Source organism: Aotus nancymaae, unplaced genomic scaffold, assembly GCF_030222135.1.
Source record: "Aotus nancymaae isolate 86718 unplaced genomic scaffold, 86718_ANA_hifiasm-v0.15.2.pri h1tg000019l, whole genome shotgun sequence".
Taxonomy (NCBI): Eukaryota; Metazoa; Chordata; class Mammalia; order Primates; family Aotidae; genus Aotus; species Aotus nancymaae.
Window position 1 is genome coordinate 29674823 of NW_026988431.1, and position 17124 is coordinate 29691946.

A 17124-nucleotide genomic window follows, 5' to 3' on the forward strand; every position below is an offset into this window, starting at 1 on the left:
CCTGTAACAGCAACTTAGCATTTCTTGTGCCCATCATCCTCAAGCCAGTCCTAGATAGATTTCAAAGCCCTGGTTGACAAAATCTGACTAGCCTAGATTAGGTCACCTAATTCCTGATACGATGAGCTACAGTTCTAGCACCATAACGCAAGTTACAAACTTGCCCAAAGATGCTATTCCTGGGGGTGAGGCAGTTCTCGGATGAGTGTCATAGATACAAACCAACCGCTGTCTTACAAGGCATCACATTCTGTTTCAGCAGAAATCAAGAATAGCTTTCATATTTTACTGGCTTACTAATATTCCAGGGAAAGGGTGGGCAGGATTCACATGAACATTTGTCAAGTTCCTAGATGTTAGTGTCTGAGAGATTACATACCACAGGTAAGCTATAAAATCTTCATTTCACAAGAATGTGAAAGAATGGTAGTATTCTAGGTACTTTGTTTCAAAATCTTTTCCTGTTGGTATAATTTTATTTTTTAAACATCATAATTCTCTTTTCTATTAGGTTGTCTTTCTTTGTTTATTGAAGGGACTGATGCCTTGGAGCCTTGATTCTGAAGATGAATGCCTTCCAGGCAGAACTACTGATGCAGAGAGAAGAAATCAGCCTGATGTGTTTGCACTATAGGATAGCTGCAAAAATCATGTTTCTGATTGAAAACATGAAATAAGCTCATTTGTTTTTTCATGTACCTTTTCCTCCTAAAGGCTAGGTAAACAAAAAGACCCAGCATAAAAACGATGAAGAGATTTTGGTTATTTAGCATTTTCAGAGTTTCAACAAGGGATACAGATATAAGCAGCCAGCGCTGCTTCTCACAGAGTTTAAATCTAGGGAGAGAACATGAAAGACACTGTTTACCAGGCAAATAATTCCAGGAAATAAATATACATGAATGTGTTTTTCAAAATACAGGTTCTTATACAAATGTGTAACTAAATGCTGATTCCACAGTGGTGTGGTTATATCTGAACGGGCTTTGAGAAAATAAGAAATGCCATTACTGAATAAAACTAGTCGTCCACCTAGCCAAAGATCCTTTCCAGCAGCATAAAAGGAAGTTGTAGGAAGAACAGAGGTAACTGTCAGATATCTTTCTAATCCGTAAATTCATCCAAAGTTTGAAAATACCATGAAGAATCTTAGGAATGCCAGTAACCAAAGAATGGAATATCTGCATATCACAACATCTACAGGCTAAATCCACCCTGAATGCCTCTCAATGTGGGGGAGTATGAGAAGTTAATAATTCTCCTAGTGTCTGCTTCCTTTTTCTTTGCCTTTCCCTCTCACACCTCCAATCACCTGTGTTACAGGACACACCGAAGTAGCTGGACGGTGTTAAACTTTGACGGCAAAGCAAAATCACAGGTAAAGGCAAATGTTTAACCAATCATGTTCAAATACAAGCTACTCAATGAAGAGTTTTTAGAGTCAAATATTCAGCATTACTGAGAAATCTATTTCTCATTCTGGTAAACATTTTCACATTGCACTTTGCTACCACAAACTAAAAGGGTGTACATTTTTGAGTGCTGATTTATTACTCAAAGATTTGAAGTAGGAGACTGAAACAAAACATTTTTTATCTGTGTACTTTTAGAAAATTCGTCTGCAAGAAAGGAGCCAAGTGTCAGTTTCCAATGGGGGGCACATTCTCATGGAGGTACTGTAAAGCTAAGTCTGTCCACTTCATTTCTTGTTCTTTGACAGATTCTGTGGTGCCACCATTGTCTTGTTCAGGTTCAGGAAGCTCATTCTGAAAAGGTACAATGGAAATTCGGAACAGCAATATATTCTGCATTTTCTTGGAACTCAAGAACACTTAGAATTAAAGTTTGCGAGTTCCTAGGAACAGGCAATATAATTGATACATGTATTCTAAAGAAAGAGCTGAAATCATACATGTGAGAAAAATATCAGAAGTATCATTCAAACATGGCCTGGGCCTTCTTCAGTAGGGAATGATGGGCATTTTGACTCTGACATTTGTGAAGGAGGCAGTGTGGGAGAAGGGTTAAGGGCAGAGGCTTTTGGAAGCCAACTTAGGATACAAGACCACAACTGTCCCATTTGCTGGGTTATTTGGGCAAGGTATACAAACCCTTGGGGACTTTGTTTCCTCCTTGGCAAATGGGAGAAAAAAAGAGCCATCACTTCATAGGACTGCTGTAAGGATTAAATGAGGTAATGTAGATAAGTGCTGGGCACTGTGTAGGGTATTCAGTGCTCAAGGAATATTTGCTATTATTAATAGTGGCTAGGAACACTGAGAAGAGCCAATACTAAATCTTTTGGGGGAATGTGCTTTAAAAGAATACTAGTTTGCTGGCATATTCCTTAGACACAAGAAATATATAAAAAAAAATTACCCTGGACCTCACATGTCTGTATTATAATTAAAATAGAGGTGGCGCAGGAAATACTGAAAATGCAACTAATAGATGAGACCTCCCCCTAGTGGTGGAGCACGGTAACAAAAAAACACAAGTGACCAATTCACAACCTACCAGTAATTTTCTTAAAATGGTTAAGTCATGGGGTACACTTACTGTAGAATCTGGGATCAATTACTTATATTTTAAATGTAAATATATTACTACTGAAGTTCTACTTTGTAACAGAGTTCACTGATACCAATATATTTCAATTATCTTAATTAATGTTTTGTTTCATGGTTAGCAAACTGTTATGTAGTATCAGGACTTAAAATTTTCCACTAGATTCTAATTTTCAGTATGTGAATATGTTTTCCCCTTTAAAATTATGCTCGATATATATTAAATGATATTTACTTATCTATATTTGAATCACATACATCTCGTTCTATAAGACAGATTCAGAAATACTTGAACAGATTGAAAAGAGCTATCATTTATTGTAAAGCAGTAATATATTATCTTAAACTTAACAAGAAAGTTCAGTCCTAATAATTACTTATAGATGACAAAAATTAAATAGGTCCTTGGTTAATGAATTATTTAATTCAGAAGCAGGCAACTTGGCTTAATTTCTTCCTATCTGTGGTATGCTTTCTAAAATAATGTATCTTTCATTTGGTGTCTACTGTTCTTGCAATAAATGCCAACATATAAAATTGCATATATGACTGGGAAACAAAAATAAATGTATCATAAACACAACCATCTGTTGTGGTGTACTGTAAAAATGCCCTTAGTTCTTTGCAGCTACTCTTATCAAAAGGTGAAATCTATTTCCCCAATTTTGGATTTGGACTGGCCCTGTGAGTTGTTTTGGCCAAAAGAATGAATCTGTAATGCCAGTGGGCCAGTTCTTGGCCTAAGCTCAATGAAGCTCTGCGGTTTCCTCTCAGGCTGCTATTGGAACCCTGAGACTGAGAAGTCTGGGCCAGCCTGCTGGATACCAGAGACCATGGCCTAGTCACCCCATCACCCAGTGGACAGCTTGCTAACTGCCAGACATATGAGACAGGGCTAGATTACCCAGCCTCCAGACAGTCTGCTGGCCGCCTGCAAAACACAAGCAGGCCCGGCAGGGATCCACTGACCTGGCGCAGATTAGAAGTTCCAACCAGCTGAGCTATACAATAGTGAAATAAACAGTTATTCTTTTAAGCCACAAGTTTTGGGGTGATTTGTTATGCAGCAAACCTAACTGGCATACACATTGCCTTAGAATCACAAGACAAGCGAAAGGTATGAATTAGCAGCAGGGCCAAGCCAAGTTCACCTGGAGGTCAGCAGGGAAACCTCCCTCTCCTTCATCCCCTGCCACACAAATGTTCTCCAATCTGTGCGGCAAACTTCTCCAGAATTGGATGTCTCCTTTATTTTCTTGACTTTGTTCAGGCCCTCCTCCCTTGCCTACCACCACAATAGCTCGCCAATTGGTCTCACTTGCTCCTTTCTCCATGTCACATCATCTCTAACAATGCTGCTAAACTGATTTTTCAAAAGCCAAATCTGAGCATAGCACTCTTGTTTTTTTTTTTTTTTTTTTGAGATGGAGTCTCACTATCGCCCAGGCTGGAGTGAAGCGGCACGATCTTGGCTCACTGCAACCTCTGCCACCTGGGTTCAAGCAATTCTCCTACCTCAGGCTCCTGAGTAGCTGGATTACACCGTGCCTGTCTAAGTTTTATATTTTTAATAGACGGGGTTTCCTCATCTCACACCCAGCGCTTTGGGTGGCATCATGATCCACCTGCCTCAGCCTCCCAAAGTGCTGGGATTACAGGTGTGAGACACCATGCCCTGCCCAGTCTTGCTTTTAAGACCATTTATCCTGAGGATGAGGTCTAAGTGTGGTATCAAATACCACTCTCAATCTAATCCAAGCCCAACTTTTCAGCCTACTTATGTGACAAATGTATTCTACATCCACACTGAATGACTCACCATCTCCCAAAGCCTTTTAAACCTCTGGGCCTTTACACATATGTCCCCTCTGCTGCAGTACCCTTGTCTACCTCCACGAAACTTCTGGTTCTTCCTTATGACCCAGTTTAAACTTGACATTCTCTCAGAAGCCTTTCTGATGCCCACCAGGCAATCAGCCACTTCCTATACGATGTGGCTGTTCATGACCCCGCTTAGAATATTTATTATTATAATTACTTATCTATAAATGTTGCCTTTCTAGACTCCTCAGGAGCAGGAACTGTATCTTATGTCCACAAAGTCTTATGGCACACAGTAGGCTTCAAAAAAATGCTTGTCAAATGAATAAATGAACAAAAAGTTCACAAGACAGGATTTGGAACTTCCCAGACCTAGGCATATGATATAGGAAGTCCTACTTATCTGCTACCAGACTTTGGACAATTTCCTCTTTCTGATCCTATTCTTTTCCTATAAAATGGGAATAATAGCACCTCCGTCACAGGGTTATTTTAAGAATTAGAGATAATGTATATTTTCAACCTCAGACCATGGCATAAAACTGCTATTCAATAAATGACACCTATAATTCTTATTATGCTCTCTCTTTTGACTATTTTCCTAGGCTTGAACTAAGCTATGACTTGTTATTTGCTATGTATATTATTCATTGAACATATTACTATGTCTTATTCTTAAATGAAAATATTGGTGAACTCTCATTTCTTTGGAAAGAGCAGCAGCAGATATTCTAACTGTAAATTATATTTTATTTAATACTAACTACTCTTCTCAGGGCAGCTGGCATGCTTTAAAGAAAAAGTCCCTTGTTTTCCTTGTTTTAGGTCTCTATGACATAAATGGGATTTTTAATAAACATTTGTATAAACAACTTTTGGATCACTTACTACATGAGGTTTAACAAACTCCTTGCAGCGGGTTTTACAAAGATAAAGAAGAGTATTCCAGAAGGCTGCTGGCCTAAATACAAAAGAGTACCCAGGTATCTTCTGAATACTTTCCAGGGATCCTAAGATAGGTATATGCTCTAAGAATGTGAGTTTCTAAAAATGTCAAGGGACTGATGAGCCACAGGCAGCGAAGTAAGAAACAGCTCATATGCTGCTGCTTCTTGCTCCTCCCATCTTGCGCATTAAACTCTCATTATTTGGTTTCTCTGGTTTTTGTGTGGTGGACAGAACATGGCTCAGAAAATCTGGGCTCTATCCTGGCATGACTCCTAACTGACCTGGCCATGTTAGCTCCCTGAATCACATTTTTTCTTTAAATAAAACATACGACTAGATGCTCTCCAGAGGCTTCTAGAGTTAGAGAACTCCACAGCTTTGATTTCTTCGCCACACTAGTTTATCTTCCATTGATATCCCTCCTCCACTAGTTACTGCCAGATCAATACCTTTAACCCATCCTCAGCTCAAATCATAACCTACCAGTGGTATTGCGACATCCTCATAAGGCAGCTTGTCTTCTCGCCAAGCGTCATCAATCAAATCCAAGATTCTTCCATCTCTCTGAACCTCACTGTCCATTTTCCTGCAGCTTTGATCTTGTCAAATCTGAAAACCAAAGAGATTATTTCTTAAACATGAAGACTGAAGAGATGGTATAACCCACTATTAGGATTCTCCATGCTTCTTAGCCTGAGGCCATCTTTTGGAAAGAGGTTCATTTTCTCATATGGGCTGGGTGACTACTTTGATCACAGTTCCTCTCTCCAAGCCCAGCTGATATGTACTTTACAGTGTATACTGGACAGACATGGCCCAATTGACAGGCCAGTGTCATAGAGTGTGACAGGAGAGCAACATTCTTAACTGAGGCCCTCAAATATGAATATGTTGCATCTAAATGTAGCTCTTCTCTCCTAACTTGAACGTTCACCTTTTCCTGTTTGTGATGCCTTTGATGAGTCCCTGATTGATAATGGCCTGCTAAGTTTCCTTTCTAGCCCCTGGCTCAAACCTCAGCATTCTTAGGCACAGGAGCCACATGAACACACTGGAAAGGAAACTGCTTCCTTCCCTAAAACAGCACCCTGGCTGAGATCTGAACAAAGCACTTCTAGGTGAACAACAGTGGTAGAACCTGACACTGCTCAAGTTTCTCCAGTTTCTGCTTCCCTATGGGGTAGCTCCTTCTTCTAATTCTTAATGCTATTCTCCCTTCAATTTCTGGCCCAAATGGTCAGGCTGCTTATTTAGCTCCTTGGCCATGCCTAATACCCCATTTTTCCTCCAAAACTGCTTTAATCTAATCCAAAAAGCTGGCTAGCTTGGAGGATACTTTTGGATTCCCTGTTTCCAAGGTTGGGCCCTGACTCATCACAGGCATCATCCTATGGGTGCTCCCTGCTACTAAGTGACAATCCAAAAAGCCTGGAAGCCACTGGCACCAAAGGTATTCTCAGTTTCTGAGACTATGGAGACTCACAGAAGAAGTAATTTTGGGGAAGTAGGGTGGAACCCACCGCCTGGAGGTACTTTTTTCAGAGCTCAGCCTGGGTGCTCTTTTAAGGAATAAAGCCATTTCCTTTACAAGCTCAACTTCAGACATTGTCTTGCCTTGAGGATTTGTGTCAGGTCTGTAGCTGGTCCCTTCGTATACTCCACTTCAGCGTTATCTCAGTATGTTCATGAGCTCCTGTGCTTAAGAATGCTGAGGTTTGGGCCAAAGCAGGTGGAAGCTTTTGTAAAAATGGCTCACAGACGTCCCCCATAGGATAACTGCAAGATATTCCTACTCCTTGGCAAAAATTATACACAGATTGGTGTGGAAAAGGATTCTTACCCCCATGATAAGGATCTGGGCAAAAGTTAAGCAAAATGTGTCCTGTTACTTCTATCACTGGTGAGCCAGGTGAGGACTTAATCCAGTACTCAACAATTAACCCAGTACTACCTAGTGGATAACTCAATGCAAGACGAAGTTTTGGTTATACTTTTGAAGTCCCTTCTTACAAGAGCTCCCCACTTTCCTGCTGCTACTCCTTCGTCCTTGCGACTCTGTCCCCTGGGATACTCTTCTCACTTTCCTCAGCTGATCCAAACCTGATTTCCCCAGGCCCACACAGATTTTCCACCTTTTAATAAAATTTTCTCAAATCACTTGAGCTTCATAGGCCTTCTATCCTTGAACACTTGTTTCTTGTCCTAACTTAATCTACTAAACAAGCTAGGTCAGCTTTGTGATCAACTGCTCAGGTATTATTGTCTCCAACTGTTACGGGTACATTTTTAACCCATGATTTCTTAGATCTTTCCACAGCTTGGCCTCAATCTTTTTCACCTGTCCCTTCTCCAAACACCTCCAACCGTGTCACATTTTCCAGTCTTGGCAATTAAAACCCCCTTTTCCACATCACTAATGCTACTCTTTCTTTCAAGATCAACGCAGGCGTCAGCTCTTGGAGGTCAACATACCATTTCCAGGGTTAGATGCAAAGGTGCCTTCACTCATAAGGGACCGGAAGGATCGGAAGCATCAAGACAATCAATGCCCAGGGCACAGCCACCGTCCCAAGTACTCGTCACACAGTACGACCACTGTTTCCTGAACAAACTTTTCTTACGTTACAGTGCCAATGCCTGCAATGTTCTTTTCTCTCTTCCTTTTTATTCCAGTGAACCCAGTCTAAAAATCTTAGGTCCCAGGGAGCTTCCTGTAGGAGGCCGCCTCCAAACCCCAGGCTGAGCGCGGTCCCAGTACCTACCCCTCCAAGGGTCGCACAGTTAGTTCCCTGAGCACACAGCAGGGCACCAACTAGGGAGCTTGTCACACAGCCCAGATGTATTTCTTTCCAGACACGCGGTGCCTGCGTTTCCCGGGACAGGAGTATGTCTTATCAATCTCTATGTATTATATATACAGCTTTGTAAACACGTATTTATAAGGTCAAGGCGGAAAAGCCTTGTTCCTCGCTAGAAATGAGCCTCGCAGGCCACCACCGTCAGTACGTGAGGCCGCCCGTCAGCCGCGGCTTCCGGCCTAAGGCAGGAGGTGCCAAACGTGGATGCGCGGATGGGGAGGTCTGGAGGCGCCACCCAATTCCCTTTCCTCCCGACACAACGTGCAGTAAGGGAAATGGTTATGAGTTTAAAGTGACGACCTCAGCCGATGGGAATACGGGAAAGTCCGACACTGAGGAACGAACGCATTTCTGCGCCCCCAAGACCTACACCGGGGTCGCTGGAAACCCTTACCGGCACCCAGCACACAGCGGCTGACGCTTCCTCCAACCACTCCCTCAACATCCCTAGTCCCCACGCTCTTCCCTTGGATTCCCGGATGTGGGTGAGTCCATTTGCTTGCGGGCAGGGGAAGTCTGAAGAAGAGTTTCAATTAAAAGTGTGGGCGGGACGAACGCGCCGAAGACAGAGGCTGGTCGTATGCTTGGCGGTGGTGCGCGTGCGCCGTGCGGGTCCGAGGTAACGGCGGGAAAAGCTCGGGGGCGCGCTTGTGGCAGCCTTGTAACTGCTTGTGCGCATGTCGGACGGGCAAGGGGCGGACGTGTCCCGGTCTGGAGGCGACCCATGCTGCCGTGGTGACCCTGGCTTCGTGGCCTCAGGGCTTGCGGCCTGTTCCCGCCACAGCTTGCGAGTCACCAGGCGCGTCCCCGCCGGCTCGAGTCCACCTCCGAGCCCCGCCCCTCGACCTCGCCTGCTGCGCCCCGCAGACCGGCGGAGTCGGGCTTGGCGCCGTCTGGCATGGCGCCGTCCGGCGCGCGGGTTCGGCTCACGGGTTCGGCTCCGCCGGGTGGTCAGCCCTTCCACGGGGGCCGGGCGGTGGGGGGCACCTCGGAGGGTGACCAGGTGGCCCGGCGTGCTGCGGCCAGGACTCACTTTCCCCGGCAGACCCACCATCCCTTTCAGTGCAGGGACCCCAGCCCCGCCTCCCTGCCCGGGCTGCTGTGTAGCTAGCGCAGTTGGGATTACTTAATTCACCTCACAGGGGACCCGCTCATTTAGGGTGGCATGTTAAGATTGGCAGCTTTTAAAATAGTGAGTTCAAACGGTTATGTTAGTACAAGAGGTACGGCAATGTGGCAGATATCATGGACTGAAATTGGAGAACCCTCAACTAACGACTCCATGCACACAAATCAGGGATGGAAAGAAATAAGGACGGTTTCTTGGGAACATTTTAATGATGGAGATACTTGAAGACAGTACATCTAGGCTTATAATGTGGTTTTTCTTATGTCCCGTACGACATCAGGAGAGTAAAGATGAGTGTGATGTCAGAGACTAGTCATTTATACTTTCAGCACCGTACCCTAATATGCATAAAATAGTTTTCCCTGAGCCTTATGTCTGATTAAACTGATTAAAAGAATTTATTCCTTTGAAAAAGCAGTATTGTAGGGTAGAAGCCCTGTATTTATACAGTTCCTCATGTGTTTGCTTTTATTAGACAAGAGGAAATCATAAGGATCATTGATTAGATTTGTTAGCTGTAGCTTAATGATATAATAAAACGTGTATATTGTTTGGAATGCAGTATGATTTTTAGATCAATTTTTATTTTAATCTTGCCTTTTGACTGTAGTTATCAGTGATCAGTGTAGTAAAAAAAGGCTCTGAAACTAAAATGGGGTAGAGATTTATGAACAGAACACTGCCTTTTAAAATGTATGTAGATTGAAATCTAAAAGTTGTAAAAATTATTTATGTTGATTGTACTGATGCCATTTCCTCTCGTTAAAAGGTGGAAGACCTTTTCTTAGTCCTTTCTGTTCTCATTTATGTTGAGCTGGCAGATGGTGACAGCATCAGTAGTCCACTCTGTCATAGCTTCCTGCTTTCAAAAAATGTCTACTTGACTTGAAATTCAGCTAAAGCCAACATTGACATAAGGTTTCAAGAACTGAATCTCTATCTTTTTGTTACTTTAGCTCCCCCACACGCCCAGCTAGGTTTTTTCAGTTTTACAAAGCCACAATACTGTCATTACACGTATACAAATTAATAAAAATTCCCTAATGTCAATATCCAGTCAGATTCCGAATTTTTCAACTCTCTCCTAAATGTCTTCTTACAATTAGCTTGTTTGAACCAAAATCCCACATCTGCCTGTTACGTTTGGGTGATACAGATTTGACATCTTTTAATCTATAACAGTTCTCACATAGCTATAGCTATGGGACTAGCCCTTATTTTTCCTTACAGTTCTAAATTTAGTAGATTGCATTGCACAGTATCCTTTAACACGTATCTGTGTTGCCTTTATGTCCTCTAAACCAGGGTTCCCAACCCTGGGGCCGGGGCCGCAGAGCAATACCGGTCCGTGGCCTGTTAAGAACCTGGCTATAGAGCAGGAGTGAGTGGCAGGCAAGTGAGCATCACCTACCACTTGAACCCTTCCTCCTGTCAGATCAGCCGTGAGGTTAGATTCTCCTAGAAGCATACCCCTATTGTGAATTGCACAGGCGAGGAATCTAGGTTGCATGCTGCTTATAAGAATCACTAACTAATGCCTGATGATCTGAGGTGAAACAGTTACATATTGAAACCATGCCCCTAACCCTATCCATGTGTATTATTCATTACTCAAGAAGTGGTTTGGCCATTCCCCCAAAACAACATTTCATATGAATTTTCACAAAAAAATAATTACAAAATATGTTATTTTCACCCTGTCAGTGGAAAAATTCTTCATGAAACAGGTCCCTGGTGCCAAAAAGGTTGAGGACCACTGCTCTAATCCAGTAGTTAGATGTAGAATTGCACTGTTTAGTATTTTAGCCACCAGCCAGCTATGGCTAGTTTAATTAATTCAAGTGAAATAAAATTAAAAATTCAGTTCCTAACTTGCATTAGCCACATTTTAAGTGCTCAATAGCCACAGATTGCCAAGTGACTATTCTTTGAACAGTGCAGTTATAAAATATTTAAATAATTGCAGAAAGTTTTGTTGAACAGCATTGATCTAGAAGCCTGATCAAATTTCACCCTTGTTTTGTTTTGTTTTTGGGGTAGTTGGGGGAGTGGGCAGAAAATTTCACAGGTCATGCAATATACTTCCTATTTCATTAATCATCAGGGAAGCAGTGTCTGAGTTGTTTCTCCTTTTATGATGTTAACATTAAACATTATATTGGGTTTAGGTGTATTTAGCTCCATCCACCCACAGTGAAATTCCCCAAGACTCTTTCACTTAATGGTGAAGTCCTTTTGTGGGGTTATATTGCCTGTATCAGTTACTGCATTAGGGGTTGCAAAGTAGTGATTATCAAATTCTATTATTTCTTCAATATTTATCAGCTGAGAATCTTTGATGACGAACTTTCTCTTATCAGCTGTTTGACTACACTGAAATACAATTTGTACAGGAAAGGCAAGAAAAATGCTTAATTCTTTCCCTCTATTTTCAGACTACAGTAATGAGTTGGTGGCCTAGCAACCTCCAAAGGTAACCATGAGGGTTTTTGCCTTTTTGTAAACCTATAATCATGAACTTATAGACTTTATAATATAGTTTAACTGTTTCAACATATGGAAACAGTTGTGTTATTAATACTTAAATTGTTTCATCTTTTGCCAATGGGAGTCCCTTAAAGTTGGCTCCTGTTCTATTTGATATGACCAATAGCTTTGGTAATTTTCTTGCTTTCTGGTAAATAATTTTCCTGGCAAATAATTTTCCTGGCTCACTTACAGATTTCTGGTCTCCAAAGAGTCCTGGTTTTTTTGAGTCTGAGATAGTATTTGGAGACCACAGTCTAGATGGGAGAGGTGTTCTTGCTACTAGGTTAGTCATTGGTTCTAGGATTTATAGTGGCCAGAGTTAGAAAATATTATACATTAAAAAGCAAATATGCAGAGTTTGCATTGTTTCCAACATTTAACATTTAATTTTCCAAAATTTAAACTTAATTTTACAGTTTTTCCCCCACATATTTGATTTATATTTGTATCTTTTTTGCTGAAAATCTTGGTACCTAGTGCCATTAATAGAATTAGTTTTTTCATCATCCCATGTCGTATATAACAGTCTCGAGTTAGCTGCCCATTTTATTATTATCAATATGATTCCTGAATAGTACTTAGGATTTCTTTGCAATTCTCTTTTACCCTTATTTTATATGTCTCTGGGGAAGTGTATAGTAAAATTATTGTATTTTAAAGGCATATGAGGTAATTTATTGTATAGGTAGCCTGTCAGATTGATATCTAGTTGGTAGTTGATTTATTTTGCTTCCGATTTTTCAGTACTGCTTTTTCTCCCGTTTTGATTTGTTTTATTATATACAAAACCTTAGCATAATTCCCACAAAACAAGTACCCATAAAACAATTTAGCTTTCATCTCTGTTTCTTCCACTCTGCTTATTTTCCTTCCTTACAGATAATTGTTTTTACTAGTTTTGGGTCTATTCTTCCTTTAAAAAAACATGTACCTAAAAGCAAATATACATGGACAAACATACCTTTCTTTCTTAGATAAAATGTATTATGTATACTGTTTTAATGTTAACATCATAAAAGGAGAAACAACTCAGACACTGCTTCCCTGATGATTAATGTATTATGTATTATGTTTTTCACCTAGTGATTCCCTTAGATCCCGTCCGTAGGAAAATGTAGAGATTGTTATTCCTTTTTACAGTTTCATAATATTCCATTGGTGGATGAATACTTAACTCGTCCCCTTGGATAGATACCTGTGTTATTTTCTGCTATTACAAATAGTCCTGCAGTGAATATCCCTGTGTATATGTTGTTTTGCCAATGAACTTGTGAGATAGAGTCTTAAAAGTTGTGGCTGGGCACATGGCTCACGACTGTAATCCCAGCACTTTGGAAGGCCGAGTTGGGCGGATCACAAGGTTGAGAGATCGAGACTATCCTTGCCAACATAGTGAAACCTCGTCTTTACTAAAAATACAAAAATTAGCTGGGCGTAGTGGTGCACGCCTGTAGTCCCAGCTACTCAGGAGGCTGAGGCAAGAGAATTGCTTGAACCTGGGAGGCAGAGGTTGCTGTGATCCAGGATTGCGCCATTTCACTCCAGTGTGGCGACAGAGCAAGACTCCGTCTCAAAAAAAAAAAAGGTCACGTTGGATAAAAGGGTAAATGCATATATCAGTTGTTAGATATCACCAAAGTCTCCTCTATAGTAGTTGTATCATTTTGTATTCCTACCCATGATGTATATGAGTGCCTGTTGTCCCACAGCCTTGTCATCAGAGTATATTATCAAACATTTAATTTTTGGTTAATCTGATACAGAAGAAAGGGTAACTTATTGTAGTTTTAATTTGTGTTTCTCTTATGCACAAGGTTGAGCATCTTTTCATATATTTAAGGTCATTTGTTTTTTTTTTTCAAAAAAAAAAAGTCCAATAATTTCCTTATCCTTAATCCTTCTAATATCATTTCTACAATAATGGTTGTTGGTTCCCCACTTCTGGCTTCATCTTTTTAACTGACTTTGTATTGTTTCAACCAAGATTCTCTCTTTTTTTTTTTTAATAGGGGCTCCTCAATAGAGCAGCTATTATAAGCAAAATAAAAAGAAAAAAAGAGAAGAGTTTTAAAAAAGATTTAATAGTATCCTGTGACAAGGGTGTTTAGTTCTACGACTTAGATATACTGGGTTGTTCTCACTAAAGAACTTTTAGTTTGATTCCTTGAGGGAGCTAATTATCCCTTCAGCAATCATAGGCCAGGATGAAAGGCAGAGAAAAGTTAATAATTTTTTTTTTTTTTTTTTTTTTTTTTATGAGAGAAAGAAAGAAAGAGAAAAAGAAAGGGGGAGAGAGAACAGGATTCTTGATTTATTGCCCGGGCTGGAATGCAATCTAAAAATAGGTATTAAAAACCTCTTTTATGCCAATAATTGTGCTTAACAACGAAGACAGGAAGGAATAAGGGAAGAAAATAACAAACAAACAGCCAACCAATATTTCATTTAAGTCTGTGAAATGCAATGCAAATGCTGAAGAGTGATTTACTTCCAATTATGTAGTCACTTTCAAAATAGGTGTAATATGATACTGAGAAAAATGTATGTTCTGTGGACCTGGGGTGGAGAATTCCATAAATATTCACTAAGTTTACTTTTTCCAGGTCTAAGTTCAAATCATAGATGTCCCTATTAATTTTCTATGTCGTTGATCCATCGAATATTAACAATGTGGTGTCAAAATCTCCCGCTATTATTGTGCGGGAGTCCAGGTCTTTTTAAAAGTCATTAAGAACTTGTCTTATGTATCTGGGTGCTCCTGTATTGAGTGCATATATATTTATAATCATTAACTCCTGTTGTTGCATTGATCCTTTTACCATTATGTAATGTCCTTTGTTTTTTATAGTCTTTGTTACTATTAAAGTCTATTTTGTGAGAGACGAAAGTTAAAACTCCTGTTGTTTTTTTTGCTCTCCATTTAATTGGTTAATCTTCCTCCATCCCTTTGTTTTGAGTCTTTGTATATCGTTGCTTGTGAAATAGATTTGGATACAGTGTACTGATGGGTTTTGATTTTTTATTCAATTTACCTGTGTCTTTGATTGGGACATTTAATCCATTTAAATTTAGAATTAATATTTATGAGTTCAATATTGTCATTTAATGCTAGCTGGCTATTTTGCCCATTAGTTGATGTAGATTCTTCATTATAGAGATACTCTTTACGTTTTGGTAATTTTTTGGGATGACTGATGCTGGTTGTTCCTTAATGTTTGTAGTGCTTCTGTCAGAAGTTCTTGTAAAGCAGGCCTGGTGGTGATGAAATCTCTGAGTGCTTGCTTGTTCGCGAAAAATTTTGTTTTTCCTTCACTTATGAAGCTTAGTTTGGTGGGATATGAGATTCTGGGTTGAAAATTCTTTTCTTTGAGGATATTGAATATTGACCCCCACTCTCTTCTAGTTTGTAGGGTTTCTGGTGAGAGGTCTGTTATGAGTCTGATAGGCTTCCCTTTATGGGTAACGTGACCTTTCTCTCTAGCTGCCCTTAGATTTTTTTCCTTTATTTCAACCCTAGCGAATCTAGCGATTATGTGTCTTGGAGTTGCTCTACTTGAGGAATATCTTTGTGGTGTTCTCTGGATTAGCTGGAGTTGAGTATTGTCATGCCTTACTAGATTAGGAAAGTTTTCCTGAATAATATCCTGAAGAATATTTTCCAACTTGGATTTGTTCTCTTCATGACATTCAGGTATACCTATCAATCGTAAATTAGGTCTTTTCACATAGTCCCATATTTCTTGGAGACTTTGCTCATTCTTTTTTACTCTTACTTCTCTAATCTCGTCTTCTCATTTCATTTCATTAAGTTGGTCTTCGACCTCTGATGTCCTTTCTTCTCCTTGATCAATTCAACTGTTAAAACCTGTGCATACTTTGTGAAGTTCTCCTATTGTGTTCTTCAGTTCCATTAATTCACTTATATTCCTCTCTAAGTTGTCTGTTCTCGTTAGCATTTCGTCAAACCTTTTTTCAAGGTTCTTAATTTCTTTACATTGGGCTAGAACATGTTCTTTTAGCTCACTAAAGTTCCTTATTATCCACTTTCTGAAGTCTAAATCTGTTAATGGAACACACTCGTTCTCCATCAGGCCTTGTTCTCTTGTTGATGAGGAACTGTGATACCCTGTAGAAGGAGAGGCATTCTGATCTTGGGTATTCTCAGCCTTTTTATGCTGGTTTCTTCCCATCATTGTGAGTTCATCCACCTGTCGTCTTTGTAATTGCCTACTTTCAAATTAGGTCTCTGAGTAGACGTCCAACTTGTTGATTCCCAGCGCCGAAATCTGAGCAACCCACTGTGCCGGCTAAAACAGTGGCATTAAGATTCGTGGTGCTTTTCTGCCCAGGAATCTCCAGTCTGGCTTCCCTCTTGAGTCCCTTTTTCAATCAGGTAAATGGGAGATTCTGGCTTCCCGGAGTTCCAAACGTTGACCAAAAGGGGACCCAGTCCCATTTACTCTGCACTAAGAACCGCTGCGCTGGGGCGCCAGCAAAACCGCCACGCCGGCCACAAGAGTCGCGCTGGCTACCATTGGGCTCCTCCGCTGGGAATCTTCTGGTCTGTGGGTAACAAAAATTCGTCTGAAAGTGTGACGTCCTCTCGTTCTGTGCGCTTTCTCTGGGAGCTACAATCCCGAGCTGCTAGTAATCAGCCATCTTAGATCTCCTAGGTCATTTGTATTTTTATGTGCATTGCTTGTTTATATCTCTTGTCCATGTTTCTGTAGATTTTTTTTCCCTAATCTTTTATAAGCTCCTTATATATTTGGTAATTGTTTGTGGTAAAACTTTCAAGTACTGTTGTCATTTGTCCTTTAACTTTGCTTATGGCATTTTTTCATATAAAAGTTTGTTTTTATGTACTCCTATTTTTCAGACTTTCTCATTATTCTTCCTGGATTTTGAATTATAGTTTTGACAATTTTTTAAAAACTTTAATATTTCGAAAAATTTCTCTAATACCTTATTTACTGGTATCAGTTCATTTGGGAGCCTTTCTGGAAAATGCTAAGTAATATTGATTGTTCATCGGAACAGCCGTAGTTTACTGGCCATGATATATCTGACACAACCATAGAGCTTTGTAATTACAGTAACACCAAGACAGGTAAAAGGACAGAGTATTGTTATCCTCCTTTAGACTTGAAGGTTAGGCATATCCCTTTTCTTAATATGTACACATTTATTCATAATTATGTCTGGAGTTTTTATTTTCTTCCTGTGTCCCGTTTGTGAATAATTTGGTCTTGGACATATACTCTGATATTTT

At 40.3% G+C, this 17124-nt stretch overlaps 2 protein-coding genes across 10 annotated transcripts in view; one reads left to right on the forward strand and one right to left on the reverse strand.

Moving 5' to 3' along the window:
• Positions 1-1528: 1528 nt before the first annotated feature.
• On the reverse strand, positions 1529-8692 carry ANAPC13 (anaphase promoting complex subunit 13). 3 transcript variants are annotated; one of them, XM_012451181.3, is made up of 4 exons: positions 8589-8683; positions 7809-7938; positions 5820-5945; positions 1529-1766 (listed from the first exon to the last, which is right to left on the reverse strand). In XM_012451181.3, exons 3-4 carry the CDS (start codon positions 5916-5918, stop codon positions 1641-1643), a joined length of 225 nt encoding a protein of 74 aa, XP_012306604.1. In that variant the 5' UTR covers positions 5919-5945; positions 7809-7938; positions 8589-8683; the 3' UTR covers positions 1529-1640. The 3 variants fall into 3 exon arrangements, with proteins under 3 accessions (XP_012306604.1, XP_012306602.1, XP_012306603.1); XM_012451179.3 differs by lacking the exon at positions 7809-7938 and having other exon boundaries at positions 8589-8692; XM_012451180.3 differs by lacking the exons at positions 7809-7938; positions 8589-8683 and adding an exon at positions 8099-8532.
• Positions 8393-17124, forward strand: part of CEP63 (centrosomal protein 63) — an 83824-nt gene continuing 75092 nt past the window's right edge. For 4 of the 7 annotated variants that reach the window (XR_010343453.1, XM_064378715.1, XM_021666633.2 and 1 more), the window contains exon 1: positions 8393-8679. Coding sequence is in view for 4 of the 7 variants with exons in the window: in XM_064378715.1 (XP_064234785.1) it covers positions 8503-8679 (177 nt within the window). In the remaining 3 variants the exon portion in view is untranslated. Of the gene's footprint in view, positions 8680-8728; positions 8814-17124 lie in introns of those variants that run through there. The other 3 variants (XM_064378713.1, XM_064378710.1, XM_064378714.1) reach the window with 3 other exon arrangements.